We start from the raw sequence: 26,266 nt of genomic DNA on the forward strand, positions 1-26,266 counted from the left end.
CCCTGGCACCATTTCCTCAATTTGGTGCTCCTTGGTCCTGTACTCTTGTTGTCAAACACAAGCTGGTTTCTCTTTTTACCTGCATGAGGCGCTCCAACTGGTAAAATTTGCAATGCAAATCTTCAAAGTTTTGCTTGAAAAGTTCCCTGAGCCCATAGTCAAACATGATCTTGACCAGAACACTGAATGCCTGTTCTTCAGGCATCTGTAACAGATAGGCAAGTTGTTGGGTAGGGAGGATGGCGGTGGGGAATCACAAAACACACAGAAGTTTTCTCAGGATATTAAATCCAGCTTTATATTACTGTCTTACCAGAAAATTTAGTGCTATGCAGAAACTCAGGCCTAAGGTTGTGTTTAAAACATTTATTCACTCAGACAAGGAATAGTTAACGATGACTACTCTTTGTCAGCATGGTTCCTGTCCTCAAGGAGTCTCTCACACAACCAGTATTAAAATAACTGTAACAGGAATTAGACATCAGTGATAATACAAGAACAGGAAGGCCTGTATCTGCCTAAGGCAGTCAGTAACAGACTTTGTAGGATGGACAGAATTTGAGCTGAGCAGAAATAGGCTGATATACAGTGTAGGTGTCATCTTTCCCAAATCCTGGGACCGCTGTTTAACCATTTTTCCTCCCTTAGCTGCTATTTCATTCTAGCAAAATTGTTTTTCTTCCTCGTTGTTAAAAATATAGCTTGTTTTAGAAGAACCTTACACATTCTAAAGCTTGCAGTAATGCTTAAAGTACTACAAAAGCCTCCTTCACTTCAATTTACATTTATAATAATACCTACATTTTCCATAGTTTTATGGATAATTATTTCCCTGAGAACTTGGCAAGATATTTTCAAAAGAGAAAAAAGAAGCACTGGAAATGTTATTTAAGGATTGGTGTGAATGTAGCAAGCCTTCAAAAAAGTCAAGAAGGTGGGCAGGCTTCTGTGGAACAAGATGATGGAGGCGGGCTGAGCACAGAAATCACTGAGAAGCAAGCAGAACTAAAGAGCAAATCAGATTAAGTAATAAGTGAGAAAAGCACAGCAGATCATTACTGGAAAGTTAAGAGTATCTGGGGCAAAAGCCCAGATCTTTGAAGTCTTTGTCATGGAAAGCAACTTCACTTTGCCACATGCAAGGAGATGTGGTCTAACCCACAGTGGTGATTCTGATGCTAAGTAGCCCATCTCCCCTCACTCTAAACAAGCACTTATAACACTCCCGGCAAGCAGCAAGAGTTCAAAACAAGACATGGAGGGTCTGATTGGAAAACCCATTTTCAAGGGGATAACTGTCCTTGAACTGAAGATAAGAACGAAGATAAATCACCCAGGCTTGTGGGAATTTGAGATAAAAAGTCTCATTAAAACAACAAAACAAAATAAAAACTCAACCTCTTTATTCATGTCATAGCTTTATCATATTTTTACATGACTACCAATAGCAACAAGCTGGGTTCAGTTAAGAAAAACCAAAGTGGTTTTTGTTTTACTTGTACAGGTTGAGCAACCCATATCTGAAAATACAAAATGCTTCAAAATCTGAAACTTTTTAAACACTGACATGATGCTAAAAGGAAATGCTCATTGGAACACTTTGGATTTTTGGATTTGGGATGCTCAACCGGTATAATGCAAATATTCCAAAATCCAAAATCCACAACACTTCCAGTCCCAAGCATTTCAGATACGGGATACTCAAACTTGTATTGCAGTCTACACAAAATGGGTTAGTACCCTTGAATAGCTTCCTGTTGCTTAGAAAAGCAACATTCAGACTCCTTACCTGGGCTCCAAAGCTCTCCCCTCAACTCCCAATCACTCAAGATACTCCAGTCACACTGTCCTCCTTTCAGTTCCTCCCATACACCAAGTGTTTCCCCAATTTAGGACTTCTATATACTGTACCATTCACTTTCCCATTAACACTCTATTCTCTACTCCCTTTTCAAATAGATCTATTATTTTCATAACAACATTTTGAAAAGTTAACACAGAAAAGTACAAAAGAAAATGATATCCCTTATCATTTTCCAGGCTGCTCCTTAAAGGTCACTTCCCCTGAGAAGCCTTTAATCTAAGTAAGACTCCCTTGTTACAATCTTACACCAAACTTTTTATTATACCTTAATAGCGCCTCTGAAAGTAATAAATGATATACTTGTGGGATTATTTGCTTAAAGCTAGTTGGATTCACAAGCTCTGTATCCATGAGGATTGAGACCATGTCTCTTATTTACCTCTGATCTTCAGCACAGTACAGATCATAACGGGTACCCAAAACTCTTTGCTGACATCACCTGTGTGGTATTCTTGCCAAGCATTTTAAACTGAATCATGAGAAAATGAGACAAATCAAGAATGTGGGACATTTTATATGACAATTTGTCTGAATTTTTCAAAACTATCAATGGCATGAAACACAAAAAAAGGCAAAGGAGTAATTTAGATTAAAAGAATAAAGAGAAATGACAATTCAATATCTGAATCTTCATTAGATCTTGATTAGAAAAAAAGCTAGACTCTATGGAGTAGACAATTGGGAGAAAATTGAATGTGTATTGTGTATCAGACATTACTGAATCAATGTGGAATTTCTTGGATGTGATCATGGTATTATGGTTATGATATAGAATTCTGTTGCTCCCAGAAGGCATATATATGATCAAGTATTTAGGAGTCTTGATGTTTGTTATTTACTTTCAAGAATAATTTCAAAAAAATTTTAAGTGAAAAAGAAAATGTGTGTTTATGCAGAAAAGAGAAAAAGAGAGATGCAGAGGGAGACAAACGGAAAAAGCAGTGTGGAAAATATTAATTGGTAAACTAGATAAAGACTATTCACCTTAAGAATGTTTAGAGTTTTCTGTGGATTTGAAAGAAAATAAAAAAGATGGGGGGCAAAGTGTTTGCTAAGCCAATGAATGAATAAAATGGTACTAAAAAAAAAGCAACTTTTCTGCCTTCCTCCTACCCCAATACATAAATCTCAAAACAAGTATTAATGACAGTGGCTGCTTTAGAGAAGATAAAACATCCCCAAGGGTTCAACCAACATTAAAGTCTCTCCAATCGTCCTATTAATAAAAAGGAAGTCTACCCTTGTACTAGTTTTCAACATTGCTGTTTATTCTCATCATGTATCTCCTCCACAATGACATTAAGTTAATTTAAGGAAAAAGTTTCCAGCTATAGGGGTTAAAATTCATGCCTTAAGAGTCTGTCCAAACCCAACATAAAACCATGCTCAAGCCTAAGGTTAGTATAAGCTGAGGCAGGCCATGTGTTAAGTCATAACAGAGACCTAATTACTCACATGGAGAAGGAGCACAGCAGCAAGAAATGACTGGCCCTGGCAATAACCAATCTCTTCATCATACACAGAATAAGCCTGGAAAATAAAACACACAGAGGAAATGTAAATGAATGTAGCCACTTGTGGGCCATGGTGGCACTATAGGACCTTGAATACAGAACCCTGGAGGAAGCTACCCACACTGGGACAGCATTTTGACAGACAATAAGTGGTGCCAATACTTCTCTCCAATCTTAACTTTTTCTTTACAATGAATACAGCTACTACCACTCCATTTCCTGCGGCGAAGGAGTAGGGAAGATTAAGCAGAAACCACTTCTGCACTAAAAAAACTTCGTATTTCCTTGTTGTTGTTCATGATGTTCCCTCTCCTTGGGATGTCCTTTCCCTCTCTGCCTGAAACATGCACTCTTCCTTCAGGCACCAAACTTATTTCAATTCCCCCAGAATGAATTCCTCTCTTCTCTGCCTCTATGGCACCTGCTATACATGCATGGTTATTATTATATTATTACCACATTGCATTTTATTTTATTTTTAGAGACAGGGTCTTGCTCTGTTGCTCAGGCTGGAGTGCAGTGGTACAATCATGGCTCACTGCTGCTTCAATCTCCTGGGCTCAAGGGATCCTGTCCCATCAGCCTCCTGAGTAGCTTGGACCACAGGCTTGCACCACCATGCCTGGCTAATTTTTAAAAATTTTTTATAGAGATGGGATCTCAACTATGTTGCCCAGGCTGGTCTCTAACCCCTAAGCTCAGACTATCCTCCTGCCTTGGCCTCCCAAAGTACTGGGATTACAGGTGTGAGCCAATGTGCCTGGCCCACACTGCATTTCTTTTTTTTTTTTAATAGAGACAGGGTCTCACTATGTTGCCCAGGCTGGTCTCAAATTCCTGAGCTCAAGTGATCCTCCTGCCTCAGCCTCTCGAAGTGCTAGGATTACAGGCGTGAGCCACCAAGCCCAGCCCCACACTGCATTTTAAATGTCCATCTTCTCTGCCAGATGGCAGGCTTTGTGAGGGACAGGGTGATGTCCTATTCAACCTAGTCAGCACCTCATATACAGCATGCACTCACTAAACACGGTTAATGTTATTCATTTTTCTTTCTGGGAAAAGCTCTTTTGGCAAAGACACCAAAATATAATTCTTTCCACAATACCAGTAATAACTTTTCTGATAAGCGAGATTACTCTGAAACCATTTGTGGGTTCCTCTGGAATTCTTATTTTTATTTTTCTTGGCAGCAAATGATTATTACCCATCTCCTCTGAATGTTATTTTGAATAGAATATTGACATCTAACATTCTTCATGGTTTACTCTTTGGTTTTTTAGTTCTTTTTCAGAGTTCTGCTTTTATGACTGATATTTGCAGTTCTCATGTAAATGTGGTAGAAAGGGAAATTCCTATAGCTTCAAGATGCTATTCCTTGTTTGACAAATTTATTTCTTGTGAAACTCCCTTTGTTTTCCACTTATTTTTTTGTGCTAAGTTTCCTCTGTGCCCCAAGAAAGCAACTTAGAATTGGGTATGTTTAGAATATATAACTCTTAGCAAAATATGGTGCCAATACTTATTAGATGCTAGTCAAGTTAATATGCAACCAAGTTTTATCACTAGCTTTGGTGAAACTATAGCTTTTAAAAATATATATATTATGATCATGCATTCATAAATTTTTGTAGAATTCAATGTAATCTTATTATACCACACCCATTTCATCACAGTTTATCTGATAAGAAGGCTACAGGATGAGAAACATACATACTTTTCCAGAGACAAGATGTGCAAAGAGGGCTTTAGAAATGATCAGTTTATAATACAAGGAGGCACCACTTTCCTATCAAGTTAATAACAATTAACAAATGCTATTACCAGTATTAATACTGTGTTAAAAATGAGTAGTAATATATGCTAACACAGCTCTCTGGAAAACAGGCAATGTCTTTGAAGATATCCATTAACAGTTTTATCAGTTACAAAAGAACAGAGGCTTTAGACTTAGTCAGAGTTGGGCTAAAATCCCACAACTCCCAATGTCTAGATATGGATCTTTTCTTTCTTTTTTTGAGACGGAGTCTCGCTCTGTCACCCGAGGTGGAATGCAGTGGCGTGATCTCGGCTCACTGCAACCTCCGTCTCTCAGGTTCAAGCAATTCTCCTGCCTCAGCCTCCCAAGTAGCTGAGATTACATATGCCTACCACCACGCCCAGCTAATTTTTGTATTTTTAGTAGAGATGGGGTTTCATCATGTTGGCCAGGCTGGTCTCGAACTCCTGACCTCAGGTGATCCACCTACCCTGGCTTCCCAAAGTCCTGGGATTGCAGGTGTAAGCCACCGCGCCCAGCCTAGATATGAATCTTGAGAATGTAACTTACTTTATTTGTCATATGAGAATAAGCCTAGTATTAATAACACAGAGTTGATGTATTCTTCTCATTTAACATGCTCAGCACAGAGCTTCACCAATTATGTATTAATAATAGGATGAAACTGTACTGAATTTCTACAGGTAGAAAATAGAGGGGAGCATATTTTTCAGGCTGATGGAAGATACAGGAATCATATACGTGTGAAATTATATGATACATTTTGAAAATGTTTGGAGTATAAGTTTCATGTTGGCTGTAATGAAATCTGGGGGAAGAAAAGACATTTCACTAATTCATCAACACTTAATGAACACCTACTATAGACCAAGCACTGTGCCAAGTGCTACAGATGCTACCATATCTAAGAAAGATCCCTGCCCTTGAAGACATCACAGTTCAGTGGGGAAGTTAAAACAAGTGAATCACCAGAGCACAGTGAGAAGTTCAATGTAGTTAATGCATACAATATTTGGAGAAGCAGCAATAAGGGCTAAGTCAGGATATAATACAAAATATCTTCAACACTAAGCTAAGGAATCCAGGGAAATGAACTAGGACTTTTCATTTAATTCCATGGGTTACAAAGTAGCAGTTATAAAGGTTTCTGTGGAGGCCACTGAAATGATCTAATTCTGCGTTAGGCAAGGAGCAAAGAATAAACAAGCTAGAACCCAAAGGCAGAGCAGCTTTTGTAAAACTGCCAGCAACGTAAGATACTGGCCTGTACCAGGGCAGTGAAGAGAGAGAATGAAGCTAAGAGAGACATCAGTCATATCTAACTCAACCTAGACAAAGACAGGACTGAAAACCAACAGAAATGATTGTCTGCAGCAGGACAATGGTATGGGAGAAAAGGAGGACTATGTTTAATTTAAAAAGATACAACAACTTAATGTAATGTGGGTCTTGTTGGCTCTTGATTCTAACTAGCCGTATTAAGGATATTTGGAGTAGCTACTAATTAATTGGTAAAGATGGATAAAATTATTTTTTAGAGATGTAGTATTAAAAAATTAGGATCATGATGTCTCAGATTTGTTTTAAAGTACTTCAGGAAAAAGGAAAAAAAGATGAAGCAACTGTGACAATACATTGACAAATAATTAGTGTGGGGGATATTAACTATACTTATCAGTTAGACTAATCATTATACTAATTAATGTTTATGTTTGAAATTTTTCATAATAAACGATGTTTTAAAATGTACTGTATTTTTAAACCCATTCTGTTTGATATAATTGACAGACTTTTACATGGAGACTAATCGTCTGCTGGAAATTTAGACCTTGAGTTAATGTAGATTTGAGAACATCTGTATAGTGATGATAGCTGAAGCTTTGGGGGTGGAAAGGATCACCCAGGGAGATAGTGTAGAGCTAGTGAAACTACTCAACTGAGCACCCAGAGGAAGGCCTCTGGTTTAGGGGCAGGTAGTGTGAGATAAAATGGTGAAGTCAGTGAAGGCATGAGAGTGAGCCCATACCCAAGAGGGTGACATGTCTTATGCTCAAGAGCAGAAAGCTCTGCAAGGAAGAGCACTAGGAACTAGAATATATTCTATTCTATTCTATTCTATTCTATTCTATTCTATTCTATTCTATTCTATTCTATTCTATTCTATTCTATTCTACTAGAATACAGAATTCTATATTCCTATAGAAATAGGAACTAGAATATAGTGGAGTCAAAAGTATGTGAGGAAGGACCAGAGGCAGTGGACACAGTGTTTCTTTCTAGGAAATTCTGTAGCAAAGTGAGAGATGGCAGGGGTCACTGCTTAAGCAGGAAATAAAACTGAGAAGGGGCTAAAAAAGGATGATCAGAGAGGAAGATTACCACAGAAATCGTAGCTTTATGTATCCTATGTAAAAGTTAAAATTAAATCTAAAAAATATTTCTCTAAACTCAACTGTCTTTGTAGTTTAAATCATCAAATTTTTCATTGGTGAGCCTATCCTTTATTGCTAGTCTGTCCTAAAACCAGTTGTCATATAGCATTAGGGACATGTCTCATGCCTTACCTATACTTACTACATAGGAGACGCTAAATAAGTACTTGATTACTTTTGGGAGGAAAAGACTAAAGACTAATTCTGAGGACAGATGAAGACTGAAAAACTCCGGTCCTATCTCCTCCTTTTATAAACCAATAGCTCTAATGTGCCAAATCTATTTGAAAATGGAATACGGAAATTGAACAGGCTATCACTTCCTTTAGTGTTCGGGTACAGACCTTTTGAGAGAAATCAGAACTCTCATCATTTACTATGCTGCAGTGCTATAAGTCCACCTGGATGGGCAATGACACTTCCCACTGTGAGACGGTACCGTAGGTGCCAAGTTCATCACTTATAAAGTGAATACTGAAAAGGAGTCTGCAGTGTCACAGGGCTCAGAGGTTCTTAACATAAAAACAAATTTTGAAAGTCTAAATGTGGAGCCAGGGAACTGTCATCTAAAAATCCTGATTAGAAGGGGAAAGGAAACCCTACCATTTTATTTCTTATTATTTTCTACTCTTTAATGAGTCTAAAATTGTGTTCTCACCTTTGACTTTGCAATGTCTTTTCTCTTTTTTGAATTCTTGAACATCAAATACAAATTACACCTTGTAGTTTTTTCTTATATAATTTCAAAGCAGAACCACCACTCAGAATTGAGTCTTTTTTTTTTTTCTGACATGAAATACCTTGCATATTTTATATAAGGAATCTTGTCCATCTCCTCCTGTGTCCTTAAAGTAGTCATGGGCTGGGAATGTTCGGTTAATATCCCGGGTGATAGCACTGTCCTGGGGAGACTCCTGTGGAAACATAAGGAAAGAGAGGGTTTAGTTAGGTTAATCACGTAAATTCTTATTCAGGTTTAGGCAACGTCTTCTCATTTACACACTTTAAATGTTGCAGGGACATACATACACATATGCATGCCCATAGTTACTGCCTCTTCAGGGACCAACCACTCAAGTAAAAGCACATGTAAAGGGAGAAAAAGATGGAAGAAAAGCAACCCATTTCACTCTATACACTTCCATATTATACTCCATCCTTACTGCAAAGAAATGCAGCTGGTGACCCTTCTATTGTAAGATGGAAAATGTGCTATTAAAAATGGATTTCACATAGGAAAATACTCAAACTAATCGCAGGAGGAGGAGGTAAAGTGCTCCCAGTAGAAAAACTGCTGCTTTAATTGATGCTTTGGAATGAAGCCCATATGCCAGTTTTCAAATGGAAAAGAGTAGTTACTTAATTGGGGTTTGTCCTAGAGGCAAATGGCATAAGAATGCACAAAGCAATCTACTCAGTATGAACAAGACCACCAAATGCCAAGGGATTCAAACAGGCTATGGGAAAATATCCTTTGCTTTTTCCAATGGACAAAAACTGTTTCCTCTACTATAATGAGTTAACTAAAACATAACAAATGTCAATAATGTCAACAAACCTTTGTAAAATACACCAAGCACCCAGCTATTTCTAATATTCTCCCCTTGTTAAATTTCATTTGCTGACACAGTAAAGAACTGGAACACAGAAACATGACCTTCTACTTTAACAATGCAGTGTCTTCATAGCTAAGACAATAGAGTTGATTCCCCTTGGTAAGAATACATCATAATCAGTATACTACCAAAGAACATGATACCTCTGTTTTAAGATGAAAAATGCAAGTGATGTTCTTCTCTTGTCCCATAATTTCTCTAGCCTTTTGGGTAATCATGTTCCGAAGGCCATGAATATTTTATAGTTGTGGGATCTGAACTAACTTTAAAGCCTATGCTCTTTCTTAAACAGTAAACTATTTATACCTTCAAGGATGTTGCCAAATTGCTTTTCAAAGAGCTTTAGTGGCATATGTTACTTCTAGTTATTAACATAGTCTTAACAGTTAATGGCAGCTCAGGACTGTGGTGCTCTTCAACAAAAGGAAAAAATCCAAGGGAGATCTATGACTACAGCAGCTAATTACATGGCGGCAGCTTCCAGACTGAATTACAGCTCTGCGCTGGAGGTATCTCCAGAAGTTGAGAAAGTGGGAGAGAGAGGGAGAGCAAGCGAGAGCGAGAGTGAGAAAGTGAGAGAGATAGCGAAGAGTGAGCGAGAGAGTGAGAGAGAGTGACAGCGAGTGAGAAAGCATGCACACAGATTTTGGGGCGGGCAAGGTAGCTAGAATTGTAGGGTAGAGGGCTAGTGAGGAATATGCTGAACAGAGAGCTGAAGAGTTAGAAGAGGGGTCCCTATGAGACATGAATCATAAATAAATGACAAGCTGGACTCTTCATCAAAATTTAAAAATCTTACTATTCAAAAAACTGTTTAAAATATGAAAAGGTAAGTCATAGGCCACGACACAATACCTACAAAACATATCTGATAATAAAGTTGGAGTTGTATCCAGAATATAAAACTCTCTAAATTAATGAGAAAGACAATTAATTTTTTAAAAAGTGGGAGTGTGTAAATGATTGAGGCGTTTCATTAAGGAAGATACAACACACGGCAAATAAGCACTTGAAAAGATGTAAACATTACTAATCCTCAGGGCAGTGTAAATTAAAACCACAATGAGATTCCACTAGATATCTACAAAATGCTAAAATTAAGAAGTGTTGGCAAAGGATAAGAAACAACTGGAACTCCTATACAATGCAAAATGGTACAAACACTTTGGAAACAGTTTGGCAGTTTCTTACAATAGTAAACACATAATTACCATACAACCCAGTGATTCCATTCCTAGGTATTTACCAAAGAGAACTGAAAATATAAATGCATGAAAAGACTTAAACTCAAATGTTTACAGCAGCTTTATTCCTAACAGCCAAAACTGGAAACAATCCAGAGAGAATCAGATGAATTTAGGAATTCTATAAAACAACAACAGAAGCTCTAAAAAATGCTAAGAATGATAGACTGTGGTTTAAGACAACTACGAAGGTTAGGAAATTAAATTGAGAACGGAGAGGAATATGGAAACCTTCAAAATATTTTACATCAGTTACATCAATCATACTGATGACGGAGATGACAACCTGAAAAAGGATACAGTTATTAGAGATATGAGATTTGGGCTGCGCATGGTGGCTCACGCCTGTAATCCCAGCACTTTCAGAGGCTGAGACAGGTGGATCACTTGAGGCCAGGAATTTGAGACCAGCCTGGCAACATGGTGAAACCCTGTCTCTGACTACAAATACAAAAATTAGCCAGGCATGGTGGCAGGTGCCTGTAATCCCAGCTACTTGGAAGGCTGAGGCATGAGAATCACTTGAACCCGTGAGGCAGAGGCTGTAGTGAGCCGACATCGTGGCACTGCACTCCAGCCTGGGCGACACAGCGAGACCTGTCTCAATTAAAAAAGAGAGAGAGAGAGAGAGAGAGAGAGGAGACGAGATTTAGAAATTCAACTGTACACAGGACGTAAAAAATAACAAAAAACTGAAAATACTCTCTACAACTGGGCCAGTTCTTGTCAATTTGCCATCCCATATCCATTAATCATGGAATTATCAGACCGAAGGGGCAAAATGCCCTTAAGAGAAGGTCAATTTGAAAATTCACACTCAATTTTTGATGCCTTCAAGAATGATAATAAATTGATGAGTTCCATATGAATCATTTGCTTAAAATATTTGGCCTTAGGAAATATGCTGAAGAACTTGGAATAAATTCATTTGATTTGCTGGAGGCCACATCATGCAAAAGTGATGCAGAAATTCTAATAATGATGAGTTTAGTAAGTTCCTAGCAGAACGACATTAAATTTGAAAAGGTTCTGAAAATAAAACACAGCAACATTATGGATGATCCCCTAAGAGAAAAAAAGCAAAGAGCTTTTGCAAAATAGTCAAAGCAAGTGCTTATAAAATTAAGCTTTATATAACAATATATATTCCTTTTCTTTCTTGTTTCACTCTTGTTGCCCAGGCTGGAGTGCAATGGAGCAATCTTGGCTCACCGCAACCTCCGCCTCCCTGATTCAAGTGATTCTCCTGCCTCAGCCTCCCCAGTAGCTGGGATTACAGGCATGTGCCACCATGCCTGGCTAATTTTTGTATTTTTAGTAGAGACGGGTTTTCTCCACGTTGGTCAGGCTGGTTTTGAACTCCTGACCTCAGGTGATGCGCCTGCCTTGGCCTCCCAAAGTGTTGGGATTAGAGGTGTGAGCCACCACACCCGGCCGTATTCCTTTTATTTCTAAGGAGTTAAACATAAATGTAACTGATGTAGAGAGCCTGCCAATGCAACACATATAACGCTATTCATGGCCAAACTGATCAAGTCAACCAAATACATCCTCTCAAGGAGGCTGTAGTTAGTAAAATAGCTTAACAGACAAGTTCTTATAAATTTACGGCAACAGTGCGCAGATGGTGACTTTAAAAGAACACGGAATGAATGGTAAAAGTATTGTCAGTTGTTACGTTCTGAAAATTACTGCTGTTATATGAGAGGTGGGTTTTTTTTTTTTTTTTTGATCAACTGGTTTTGTGTTTTGGCTAATTCATTTATCCCAAGAAAAACACCTTTAATCTCTAGAAGAAAACAAAAATGCAATAGGATTATGCACTATTGCCATCTTGCAAACTTTTTCTATAAAGGGTCAGGTAAAAACTTTTGGCTCTGCAAGCCATTCAGTGCTGCAGTTATTCAACTCTTACCTTGTAGAGCAGCCATAGACAATATGTAAATAAACAAGCACTGCTGTGTCCTAACAAAACTTTATTTATAAAAGCAAGAGCATGCCAGGCGCAGTAGCTCATGCCTGTAATCCTAGCACTTTGGGAGGCCAATGCGAGTAAACCACTTGAGCCCAGGGGATTGAGAACGGCCTGGGCAACATGGCAAAATCTCATCTCTACAAAAATACAAAAATTAGCCGGGTGTGCTGGCATACACCTGTCTTAGCTATTTGGGAGGCTGAAGCAGGAGGATCCCTTGAGCCCAGGAGGTAGAGGTTGCAGTCAGCCCAGACTGTGCCACTGTGCTCCAGCCTGGGCAGTAAGAGAGAGAGCCTATCTTATACAACAATAACAACAACAACAAAAATGAATAAACAAAAGTGAGACGCAAACTGAACCTGGCCCTGAGGTAGTAGTTTGTTAACCCTTGTTATAAGTATACTACAACACAGTAATTTGTTATGGTCAGCATGACCAGAGAGAAGATTTTTGTTATGATTTCAAATATACTAACGTTATTAATTTTATACATGCTTTGCCTTCAGAAACTCTGTCACAAGCTGCTACAGCTTGAAATGTGTATCTCTTTGAACACTTTTGTACTTTTTTCACGTAACAAATGTTAAAAATGTTTGCTGCATTTTGCAAAAGTCTGTATATTCCTGTATATACAGTGTAGTAAATGTTTAAATAAAACCCTGTAATTGTAGTGGTATATAGTCCCTGACATTTCAAGCAGCAAAATAAACAGTATATACAGCTCACAAATTATAAACACATAAACTGACACACGAGACTGGCTAAAACAAAAATACCAAATGTTGGTGAGAATATGAAATTACTGGAACTCTCAATGGTTGCTAATGGGTGTGTAAATGACATAACCACTTTGGTAAAGAACATGGCAGTTTCCCATAAAGTTAAATATATATCTAACTACCATGACCCAGCAATTCCATTCCTAACAGCCTCATGTGTAATAGCCCAACTAGAAACCTCAAATGTCCATCTATAGAAAACGTGATAAATTATGGCATATCCATCTAATGGAAGACTATCCAGCAATACAAATGAACCTCTAATACATGAAACAACACAAATAAATCTCAAAAACATTATGTTGAGCAAAAGCCCATGGTGACAGAAACCGAAATGGTTACCTGGGGGTGGGAGGGAAATCAAATGAAAAGGGGCATAAGGGAACTTTCTGAGATGATAGAAATGTTTACATTTTCTTTGATTGGTGTTTACACAAATATAAAAAGTTGTCAAAACTCATCAAAAAGTATGTCAAAAATATAAGGTGTATGTTTATTGTATGTAAATTATACTACACTCACAAAAACTGCAATCTCACATTCCCCACCTCCCTCCACCAACGTTTCTCAACACTTCTCTATTCTTGTGAGTGGCAGCAGGTTTCACCACCTCGTTTCTGATTCCAGCTACCATGAATGATCACTGATCTGGAGATCTCTCTGCAGAGTCTGGATTCTGTCTCTTCCTTTCCACTTCTAGTGCATCACCCAAAGGCAGATCCATGCTTCATCTTACGAAGACTAATACAACAGCCTAAATGATTGTCTTAGTTGCTTCAGGCTACTCTAACAAAATACTACAAACTGCGTGGCTTATAAACAACAGGAATTGTTTTTACAGTTTGGGAGACTGGAAATTCCAAGATCAAGACGCTGGAAAATTCAGTGTTTGGTGAAGGCTCGCTTTGCAGGTCATACGTGGCATGTGCTTGCAGTGTTCTAATATGGGGCAGGGCAGCTCTCTAGGTCTCTTCTTTATAAGAGCACAAATCCCATACATAAGGACTTTGCCCTCATGACCTAATCACCTCCCAAAGGCCCCATCTCCTAACAGCATCACATTAGTGATTAGGTTTTGTTTTTGTTTTTAAATTTTTATTTATTTATTTTTTTGAGACAGAGTATCGCTCTGTCGCCCAGGCTGGAGTGCAGCGGTGCAATCTCGCCTCACTGCAACCTCCGCCTCCCGGGTTCACGCCATTCTCCTGCCTCAGCCTCCCGAGTAGCTGGGACTACAGGTGCCCACCACGCCTGGCTAATTTTTTTAATTATTTAGTAGAGACGGGGTTTCACTGTGTTAGCCAGGATGGTCTCCTGACCTCGTGATCCGCCCGCCTCGGCCTCCCAAAGTGCTGGGATTACAGGCGTAAGCCACCTTGCCTAGCCATGCTTAGGTTTTAACATACGAATTTTGGGGGGACATAAACATTTAGACCGTAACACTGATCTTCCTTTATCTCTTTACTTCTACTGGCACAACCGTGTCCAATTAATTTTTCTGAAATGCATGGACCAATCAGATCATTTTGCTGGTCATAAACTTTTATGAGTCATTATTACTATGTATACAGGAGGAGGTTCATGCCTCCTCCTTCATACTGACCACTTCACAAGTAGAGTGAACACTACTCTGATTTCAGAATACCACTTGAACCATGTAGTAGGTAGGGTCACTGCTGAAAAAGACCCCCAGGACATTTTGTTCTCTCTCAAATGCATGCTGCAATATCCTGAGTACCCGGGGCATGCTGGGGGAAGACTGGAGCATTAGGAAGAGAAAGGCCTTTAAACCCAGACATATATTCAAGTCCAATGTGCTGCTGGTGGCTCCCAGTTAACAAATTAAACCTTGTTTTCTACTTGTCACTCTTCCTTGTGTTTATATTTCTTTGAAAACTTCAAGAGAAAAAGGGGTGACTGGCATGGCAGAATGTGGGCATTGTTGGAAGTAATTCTGTTTAAAACCATACTGTAAAATATCAGCACTTCTTAAAATTTATTCACTAAACAAATACTGAGAATTAATGCCTCATGCTAAAATCCAAATCTCTTTCCCAAACATAACCTAAAATTAAGATATACCTTACTGCATTTTAAAAGGAAAAAAAAAAAATCTAACTTTGGCTTTCCCAGTATAATAAAACCTTTTTGTTTTCTTATTTTAATAAAATTGTTCTGCTTTTTTGTAACAGTAATACTGGAAGGAAAAACAATAATTTTACCATTCGGATATAACTATGGCTAATATTTGGTTGGCATATGCCAAACTTTTTAGGTTATAACCATTTATTTTTATAAAATGAGTTTAGATTTTAGAAAATTTGTTTTTGCTAACTACAAAATATTGTATCTTTCCATATTATTTGGCCAATTATCCTACCTTAGTATTTTTAATGCACAGTAACCTGTCACACGGTTATACCATAATTTACTCTGCCAAAATCTCCAGCTTTGGGATATGCAGCTATTCTACCCCCTTTGCTATAAACAAGGCTGTAAAGTAGAGCAGTGATTCTTAAGGGAGAAAAGACAGTTTCCACAATCACTCGATTTCCCTAAAGAAACAGTATAATCCTTGTTTTTGGATTTTGAGTGGCCCTGCCAAATTGTCCTTCATGAAAAGTTGTACCAACTTACAAATCACACTGATACCACTCTTACAGCAATTACTCTGTTTTTGAATAGTTATTTGTATACTTGTCCTATGCTCCTTCTAGTCCATAAGAATTGAATCTAAAGTTGCAAAAAATTGCACATGAAGTTTATTGACTCCATCCTATTCTAACTGCAATACATGATTTGCTGTCAACATTTAAAAAGGCATTACCATACATATATTTGCTTGCTCTATCAGTTGAGAGGGCCTAGAAGCAATAACATCCAGTAGCAACGAGCACACCTAGCATCTATATTTTGGTATCTAATACCATTTACTAACAAAAGGAACCAACCCTCCTTGGAGAAATGGCTGATTCTAGGACCAGGGCAGATAGCCTGGAACATCATGTATTGGCCAAAAATAGGAAATTGTCTCCCTTCACCCCCACCACAAAGAAAACAAACCTACATTGATAGGAGTATGCCAAAGGGACACGGGAACCAAGTGAAAGAGTTCCCAATGGTCAAAGCTGGAGCAATTTGAGCAACAAAATAAACTGGGTTATATAAGTATAAAATAAATGGCCAGGCATGGTGGCTCACGCCTGTAATCCCAGCACTCTGGGAGGCCAAGGTGGTCGGATCACCTGAGGTCAGGAGTTCGAGACCAGCCTGTCCAACATGGCGAAACCTTGTCTCTGCTAAAAATACAAAAATTAGCTGGGTGTGATGGCGGGAGTCTGTAATCCCAGCTACTCAGAAGGCTGAGGCAGGAGAATCACTTGAACCCAGGAGGCGCAAGTTGCAGTGAGCCAAGATCGCACCACTGCACTCCAGCCTGGGTAACCAGAGCAAAACTCCCATCTCAAAAAAAAAGAAAAAAAAAAAGAAGAGGAAGAAGAAATATCTGGCTGGGCATGATGGCTCACACCTGTAATCCCAGCACTTTAGGAGGCCAAGGCAGGAGGACTGCTTGAACCAAGGAGTTCAAGACCAGCCTGGGCAACACGGTAAAATGCCGTCTCTACATAAATAAATAAACAAACAAACAAATAAATAAATAAATAAAACCTCAACAAAACAAGCAAACAAAAAACACAAAAAAATTAACTAGGCATGGCAGCACTTGTAGTCCCAGCTACTCAGAAGGCTGAGGTGGGAGGATTGCTTGAGCCTGGGGGGGTCAAAGCTGCAGTGAGCTGTGATCATGCCATTGCATTCCAGCCTCTGTGACAGAACAAGACCCTGTTTCCAGTCAATCAATCAATAAAAGAAATATCCAGGAGTCCATACTTGCATAAATAAATGATTGAATAAATAAATGGAGGAGAAGAGACAAATCCTCCATGCAGAAGAATCCCAAATAATTTATGCAGATACCTCACCTTCAAGGAAGGGGAGCAAAACTCCCCACTCCTTAAGTGTGGCCTGTGCACAGTGACTTCCTTCAGAAGAGTACAGTACAGTATGACACGGTGTAGAGAAGAAACTTTATGGTGGAGAAAACTGACAAAGATGACCTTGGCCAGATGATTGAGGTCAACAGTGATGTCACGCTGACAGCATGTACCCTTAATGTCATAAAAATGGCACGTTACCTCTGTGTTCTTCCTCCTCAAAATTCATGACTTCATGGAAAAAAAAAATCAGACAAATTTCACTTGAGGGATACTCTACAAAATATCTGAGTAGTATTCCTTAAAACTGTCAAAGTCATCAAAAACAATGCAAGCCTAAGAAACTGTTACAGTCAACAGGAACCTAAGGAAACACGACGACTAAATCTAATGCACTCTCCTGGAGGGAATCCTGGAGCAGAAAAAGGATATTAGATAAAAACTAAAGAAATGTAAAAAAAGTTTGGGATTTGGTTAACAACATCTCAAGATTGAGTTATTAATTATAATAAATGTACCACAATAATACAAGGTGATAATAATAGAGTTAGTAACAGAGTATACAGGAATTCTTTGTACTATTTTTACAGTATTTCTGTAAATCTAAAACTGTTCTTAAAAATAAAGTTTATTAAAATAAAAAAGGTTAATTACCTCCTTATTCTACAATATGGAAATTCAGACTTAGAGAAGTTAAGCCACCCAACTTCACACACCAGAACTTATCAAAGCACTCAATAAAATGCTGGACTAAATTTGTGGAATAAAATTGGTTAAATGAACATTGTGGATATACGCTCAATAGTAATCACACGTAGGCTCTGTTCTTGTGATTTATTTGCAGGTGATTTCTTTCTTGTCCCCAATTATGATCATCTTTGAGTGTATCCAATAAAGCAGTGGTGAAGCTCTATTACTTTCTTAAATTTGAAGGCTCTCCTAAAATAGATTGTGCAGATGAAAATCTAAGGAAATAGTAACATTTGTGCTGTTTTCTTCTCCCTACCTTGGTTTTAAAAGTCTTCCATTAGTTAAAACCACAGTGGGACCACATTCTGTAATCTTTCTGGATGACTATTTTTATACCTTACTGTGAGAATTGGCTCACTGGGTAATTTCTCAGGATTAACAAGGTACTGGGAAGTGTAGGAAACCCTTTGAATACACACCCTTTTGTAAACTCAAGTTGAAAAATAGAAAGCTAAGAATGGCAGGAAGAAAAGAAAGTACCCAAACAAAGAAAATGCAGTGGAAGGCTGCCATGAGAAATAACCAGCATGGGGAAAATTATTATTTCCAAAGTAGCTTGTTGCCCAAAGAAAAAGTTAGTTCTTCTTAAGATTAATCTAGAATGTTACAGATGCTTTATTAATGCCATCATGTAATATTTAAGAGAGCAGAATAAAACAAAAACACCACCAAAACCCACTCCAATACATTATACCATGTCCTATCTTTACAATATATTTCACAGGAATAAAGTAACAATTTTTGGTTACATTTTCTTTTAAAAAAGTCAGCTACTGCTTATCAGAAGTCATTTTAAAGACTAAGTTTTAAAAATCCCCTAAACAGATGGGATAAAAATTCAAAAGAAGGAAAATGAAAGTGTGCTATGCGTAATATAAAATAAATGAGGACGAAAAATCTCTCTGAGGTAAAATAATTCTCTCCTAATTACATAGCACTCATGTCATTTGTCTTTCATTTCATATGTTTGGAAGTAGAACTGAGCAAAATAAAGAATGAGAATAAGACTGTTAAGCCTATGAAAACAGATGTCTTATGTTTGGGTAAAACCAAGATGGTCCTACAAAAGTCTGCAAAATCTGGAAATGTTATTTCAATTGGTCATGTCACATCTCAAGCACTTCTAATTTGATAGAGCCAAGAAAAGTGACAAAAAAAACCCAGTAACATTATGTTGTCTCTTAATAGCTTTGTCTTTTAAAATTAAATACTGAACCCATCTAAGGAATGCCTCACAAGAATTACAACAAAATAAAAGGGAGGTGTGTATAGTATTCTTAGCCTGAGATTTAATAAACAGACTTATGGGTTTCCATAAATCCTCTGACTCTGTATGCAAAGTTTTTTGTTTCATTTTGTTTTGTTTTTGAGACACAGTCACACTCTGTTGCCAAGGCTGGAGTGCAGTGGCGTGATCTTGGCTCACTGCAACCTCCACCTCCCAGGTTCACGAGATTTTCCTGCCTCAGCCTCCCAAGTAGCTGGGATTACAGGCACGCACCATCACGCCCAGCTAATTTTTTTTTTTTTTTGGTAGAGATGGGGTTTCGCCATGTTGGCCAGGCTGGTCTCGAACTCCTAGCCTCAAGTGATCTGCTCATCTCAGCCTCCCAAAGTGCTGGGATTATAGGCATGGGCCACCACACCCAGCCTGTATGCAAAGTTTTGTGTGCATTTTTCTCAGAAGAGTGCTCAGGGTTTTAAACATATTCACTAGAATGTTAAGCTTCATGAAGACAGAGATTTCTGTTTTGTTCACGTATATCTCTAAGCCCAGAGAAGAGTATCTGACACAAAGTAGGCACCCGATAAAAACTTACTGAATGAATTAATTCTCAAAATGATGTATGACACATAATAAGGTTCAGAGCCACTTATCTAAAAGATCGAAAAGAAATTTTCTATTGCCAGCTGTACTTTCACAGACCTAAAAATAATTCTTTAGGTAACAACATGTAGGTCTATCTTAACAACCTTTTGAGGTGGGTTCTATTATCTCCCCCACTTGACAAATGAGGAAAAAAGTTAAATCACTTGGCTAGAAAATGGGAAGCTAGGTCTGGAACCCAACTGGTCAGGCTTCCTAGCTCACCTTCTTAATCCAAATGAACATATTGTAAAAGTGAAAATATTCTCTTATCAGTATTGAGTTGGAGTTATAATTTCTAATATATTTTTAAAAATGCTTTTCCCGTGGCTGGGCATGGTGGCTCATGCCTGTAATCCCAGCACTTTGGGAGGTCGATACAGGCACATCCCAAGGTCAGGAGATCGAGACCATTCTGGCTAATACAGTGAAACTCCGTCCCTACTAATGATACAAAAAAAAAAAAAAAAAATTAGCCAGGCATGGTGGCAGGTGCCTGTAGTCCCAGCTACTCGGGAGGCTGAGGCAGGAGAATGGCATGAACCTGGGAGGCGGAGCTTGCAGTGAGCCAAGATTGCATCTCTGCACTCCATCCTGGGCAACAGAGTGAGGCTCCGTCTCATAAAAAGATAATAAGAAAATAAAATAAAATAGAATGCTTTTCTCTTCTAGACTCTTATAACTAAAATTGGTATGACATAGACTTTGAAAATAAGCTTTTCTTTTTACTCATTTGAACATGCTTCCTTGTATGAAGGCTGCTCAGTGTTTATGAAAAACAGAAATAACTAAAGGCCCTAGTAACATGTAGCCAGAGAAATACATGACACTCTTAAACATAAAACCAAGGTGAGGCCAGGCGTGGTGGCTCGTGCCTGTAATCCCAGCACTTTGGGAGGCCGAGGCGGGCAGATCACCTGAGGTCGGGAGTTCGAGACCAGTCTGATCAACATAGAGAAACCCCATTTCTACTAAAAATACAAAATTAGCCAGGCGTGGTGGTGCATGCCTGTAATCCCAGCAACTCAGGAGGCTGAGGCAGGAGAAGCACTTAAACCTGGGAGGCGGAGGTTGCAGTGGGCCAAGATCGCGCCATTGCACTCCAGCCTGTGCAGTAAGAGTGAAACTCCATCTCAAAAGAAAAAAAAAAAAAAAAAAAAACAAGGTGAATAAAATCGCAACATGTGGCTCCTCTGTAAGTTATTCAAAGAAAAGGCACAGTCGCTGAATGCTAGAGGCATGTATCTTAACCATTTCAAATCCTAAAAAAAAAAAATATTCTTTTAAATGTTCTGAGTTTTTTTCTTTAAGGCTGACCACCAGATAGATACATTCTTAGACCACAATATCTTGGCCTTTCACAGAACCACCTTCACTAAGTTGTGGCATTAGCATGTTCTAAGACCCTGTCAAAAAAAAGAAAACAAACAAACAAAGAAAACCTTGCTATTGAAACTTTGTATTTCATGGTGGTGAGGACATCTCCTACCACTTTACTCAGTGTCCCCATCAAAAAACCGTTTCTCCTAAAAAATTATGCATATTTTTCCCCATAGAAATGATCCAATGTTCATTTTTGCTTAGGCCTTCAGGAAGCTCAGAATCAAATCTGCAGCTCAATCTCACATAATACAGGACCTCATAGCCTGTATATCAGTAACAGGAATTATAGTATATTTGTATCAAACAAATTAAAGCCTCTCAAAGTCAATTACATAGTCAAATCAGTAAGAATTACAGAAATAGGTATCGATTGGTGGGCTCACTTAACACTGACAATACAAAAATATCTTCATCTTAATTTAGCTCTGAAGAACATAATCATATAAAACAAACACATTTTTACTTGTCCCTACACTACTAGCAACACTGCCCTTTAAGTCAGTATTTTCAACTAGGAACCATGGGACCTCTCTGTCCTGTGGTGCTGTTCTTCCACACTAGTGCAACAGCAGGGATTTTAGTGGAAGTTGGATTTGTGTGTAGATATTGCTTTGTATATTTACCCTGGTGATTTGCTCTTGAAGGCAAAAACCATACTTGCAGTAAAACTGCCACTGATTAACAATTAATAACAATTCAAAACCTGGACCAAAAGGAAATAGTAACCTGATCTCTATACATTTAAATACATGACATATTGTTTAGGTATTCAGTAATTAATGTTTTAAAATTTCTACTCCAAAGCTCCAACACCTCACACAGAGCAGACAGGAATTAGATACCCATGAACATGGAGGTAACTAAAGGCATTTCAGAATCTGGTCACAATTGTGTGGAGACTGGAGTTGGACTTTTGACAAAGAATGCAGACAATGGGCTTTAGGTGCTCTACTTAGATCACAATGCAACCAACAGAACACAAAGTCTAGGGCCAGGCTCTTCTGTCTCTGGATACTGCCTCTCCCACTTACTAATTTGTGTGACCTTGGGCAAGTCATTTAACTAATCTGAACCTTAACATACCTATCTATAAAATCTATGCAATGGTTCCTGCCTCACAGTTTATGAGAAGCAAATATGGAAAGCTGGTGGCTTAAGGCCTGGTGTATCAGCGGTAGCTCTTTCTCACCAGACTTAAGATTTATGATGTTGGCGTATTTCCAACCTTGGGAGAGAAGCCAAGGGACAAAATCTGTATTTGGCAAGTTTTCCTGTTTGGGACTTAGTGCCCTGTCAGGGATCTGCAATTAGACAGTATACAATTCAGAAATCTCCTGAATGTTATGAACATCACATTTTAACCAAATGAAATTATAAAGAAATCAGGTGGCAGAAAAACTGGTACTTGAAACATAAGTGATACAATAAGAGTATTTTGTTTTTTAGCCTATGAACCATACTAACGAAAACACTGTAGAGCTCAATATTAAATACCTTTGCTGATTATCTTTTTTCTTCCAAAATCATTTCTCAGAAGCAAAAATCCATCTAGGTTTCTCTATTATCATTGTCTAATTTAGTAAGGAGTTCATCCATTTCAAGAAAAATAATATAAACATTCCAAATGACTCTACTCCCTTTACTCTTTTCCCCTCTAAACAACTTAATCCAAACATACAAAACAACAACAAAAAACACTATATGCTATAATCATTGAACTGTCACAGAACCTTTACTACACCAGACTCAATAAGCTGGCTCTAGAAATGTTTGCCAAATAAGCTCCTCTAACTTTAACATACACTTTAGAATTATATTAGCTGAATGATTATACAAGTATTATGTTCAATCTATACCATACCATGTAATAGAAAAGCAGATGACTTCCTCAGAAAAGATGGCTTTTATTTAATGAAATATTGTACTGCTATCACATTGTTTCAATCCAAATATGGCATTATAGTGCCATTCTAAAAATAAATCTAAGTCCCATGTGATATGCAGCCTTTTAGCTATGTTCATTTCCTTTTAGGGCTCAAGTTTCCCACAGGAAAATTATTCAATGTTTGGCAAAACAGTCCCAAATCATGTATAGATAAGACATAAATGCTAACTGCACTGTCAACCTTTTCCTGGTTTGCTATTGTTGATTCTCCTTCACAGCAATCCATCATGGAGAGGCCCAAGAAGCAGGAAATACTCAAGTACTGTTACCTGACAAAAGTGAACACACAAAATGTCATTTTGATTAAAGAGGTGGTGATGGTCAAAGGGGGAAGGTAATTTATGGGTGAACTAAGACATAAAATTATTATATGCAAAGTCATATTCCAAACAAATGTTTCTGATAACTGTGATGAACTTCCAAATACTTATTTCATTGCATTATTACCAAGTAAACTGCATATCAAATGCTCTCTTAGTACAGCTTAATACGTATTGTATTGTTTGACTTGTACTATTTGTTTAAAGATTTTGTAAAGTGTTGTATGCTATGGATAAAATCTTCTCAAAATCACCTACTAATAACATACGACACACAGACACACACAGAGGAGCAAGTCTCATGTTGCTCTCAAGTTATGTTTTTACATAATCGAATCAATGGATTAAACTATTTCCAAGAAAATGCTTATAAATGCTTCAAAATGCTTAACAAATACTCAGTTTCACTTTACAAAGTTAGCTTCTTCTGAAATAAGTCTCAAATCAGAGATTTAAATGTGCCTATTGAGTAGCAAAAATATACAGCAGTTGACCGGGCATGATGGCTCACACCTGTAATCCTAGCACTTTGGGAGGCCAAGGTGGACGGATCACCTGAGGTCAGGAGTTCGAGACCAGCCTGGCCAATATGGTGAAACCCCATCTCTACTAAAAATACAAAATTAGCTGGGTATGGTGATGCAACCTGTAATCCCGGCTTCTCAGGAGGCTAAGGCAGGAGAATCGCTTAAACCTGGGAGGCGGAGGTTTGCAGTGAGCCGAGATTGTGCCATTGCACTCCAGCCTAGGCAGCAAGAGCAAGACTCCGTCTCAAAAAAAAAAAAAAAAAAAACAGCAGCTGTAAAATGGCTAGATATATTTAACTCTATGGAAGTTTCTTGCTGTTATAACAATTAACAAATATTAAATGAAAATCTGTGTTTGAATGATACTAGTCATGCAACAGCTCCATCAGTGAACTGCTGCACTGTATTAAGAATTCCGTAAGAGGTCTGCATTCACACACATATTTAAAGTCTATAGGTATATATTCTGAGTTTCAACCTTTATTTTAATTTTGAATTTTTATATAGCTTTTAGCCAAAAATGTTTTCTTGAGCTCAACATATAAGAAAAATCATACTGAAGATTTTAATTTTTCTATGGAAGAATCTTAATAAGTATCAAAAAAAATACTTAAAAGCTCTCTTATTTTAGAAGTAAAGTACAAAGCTGTAAGTAAACCAGATCTTTTTATATTAACTAAAGAACTTAAAACTTATCAGCACATAGGAAATAATCCCAAGCAAAGTGTATTAGTATCTATGTAGTAATGCCTTAAAGGACTCTCCTAGAATTAAACTTCTTATATTTTCCTATTTAAAATTCTTGGGAAACAGCTACTTTAAAAGTTACTAGACAACCTATGATCTTCCATTTTATTTAAGCAAAAACTTTACCCTTCAAACTATCAGTACAATTATAAATACCAATGAAGGAATTATAGAAATACCCATTTATTTTTTACCTCCCCGAACAAACATTTCTGAGGTTGTTACTAGTGATCAAGAGAACATTTTGATTAGTATTGAAAGAAAATCTTAACTCGTTTGGCTGAAAGTACCAATGGAAAGACAATTCTGTGATTTTACTTAACACAAACCAAAATCTTAACAGTTGTTTCCTTTTTTTCCAAACCTGCTGGAAACTCCTATTTTCTAAGCACTTGACAAATGTTGAATAACCCTTTGGAACGACTTATTCTAGTGGAATGACTGAGTCTAAAGGAGGTTTAATACCTGGATTCTAGTCCTAGTTCTGCAAATAATTAACTCTGTCACTATTCTGGGTCTCTCTTTCCCTGTCTGTGAAAGCAGGAGTCCAGATTATGACTGCTAAGGGATCTTCTAAGCTCTGTCACTTGAGGATTCTATATTTATGTCATTCATTTTCTCAGAAGTCTTAAGTCTACCTCCAATTCCTAATTAGAATTAAATCCCTTAGCCATGTATTCCAGACCAGCTATCACCAGTTTATCTTTCTGAATTTATTCTCCCTTATATCTCAACTTAAAACTTCTGCTTCATCCATACTACCCTATTCACAAGACAGCTGCACCAGCTAACATGTACTGAGTGCTTACTACATGCCAAGCACTATGCTAAGAGCTTCACATGCATTAGCTCATTTAATCTTTACAATACGTACATGAAACAGTGTCATTAGTTAAGACAACTGAGACTAAGAACGATTATGTACTTTGCCCCAGGTCTCACAGCTAGTAAGTGGCAGGGCTAGGATTCAAACCCAGGTCTGTCTGCCTCTCAAGCACATACTTTTGGCCACTACACATTACACAGTCTCCTTATTCCTTAAGTATATAAACGGCTCCCCTTCATCAGGCCTTTTAAGCTTAAAATAGGAGCTGCCAAAATTGTATTTTCTGCATAAGACCAACTCATTTTTAAAGTTTGGTTAAAGTGACCCCTCTTTACCGCTTCAGCCTCAAATTTCCTTTCTACCTCCTAAAGTATTTAAAGTTCTTACCGTAAACCCCAATGACTTATTATTCCCTTGATGAAGTACATCCAAGTATTGTATGTGTATCTTAATGTTCGAGATTTGTATAGGACTAACCCTACTGCAAAATGTATTATAAAAGCAGGACAAAATACATAAAACATCAGTTGAAGAACTGGAGCTAACTATCAAGGCAGTACTTAAGGGATTTACCATCCCTGAAAGAAGGAAGCACACCAGGTCACTCCACATTCACCCAAGGCCTTTCCTCTGATGGTATGTGCCAATTTGCAGGACCTGGAAGTCACTGGGAGATTCTGACCTCTGTGTGGCAAAGAAATAATA

The 26,266-nt window shown here is 37.9% G+C and overlaps 1 protein-coding gene across 7 annotated transcripts in view; it reads right to left on the minus strand.

The window, feature by feature from the left end:
• The window catches only part of RABGAP1 (RAB GTPase activating protein 1), a 174,721-nt gene that overhangs the window by 32,106 nt on the left and 116,349 nt on the right, over positions 1-26,266 (minus strand). For 6 of the 7 annotated variants that reach the window (XM_055271164.2, XM_055271165.2, XM_063635986.1 and 3 more), the window contains 3 exons: positions 8,388-8,501; positions 3,320-3,394; positions 80-205 (listed from right to left, as the gene is read on the minus strand). In XM_055271164.2, the coding sequence (XP_055127139.1) occupies positions 80-205; positions 3,320-3,394; positions 8,388-8,501 (315 nt within the window). The remainder of the gene's footprint in view (positions 1-79; positions 206-3,319; positions 3,395-8,387; positions 8,502-26,266) is intronic. The other variant, XM_063635987.1, reaches the window with a different exon arrangement.

Source organism: Symphalangus syndactylus, chromosome 3 (genome assembly GCF_028878055.3).
Source record: "Symphalangus syndactylus isolate Jambi chromosome 3, NHGRI_mSymSyn1-v2.1_pri, whole genome shotgun sequence".
Taxonomy (NCBI): Eukaryota; Metazoa; Chordata; class Mammalia; order Primates; family Hylobatidae; genus Symphalangus; species Symphalangus syndactylus.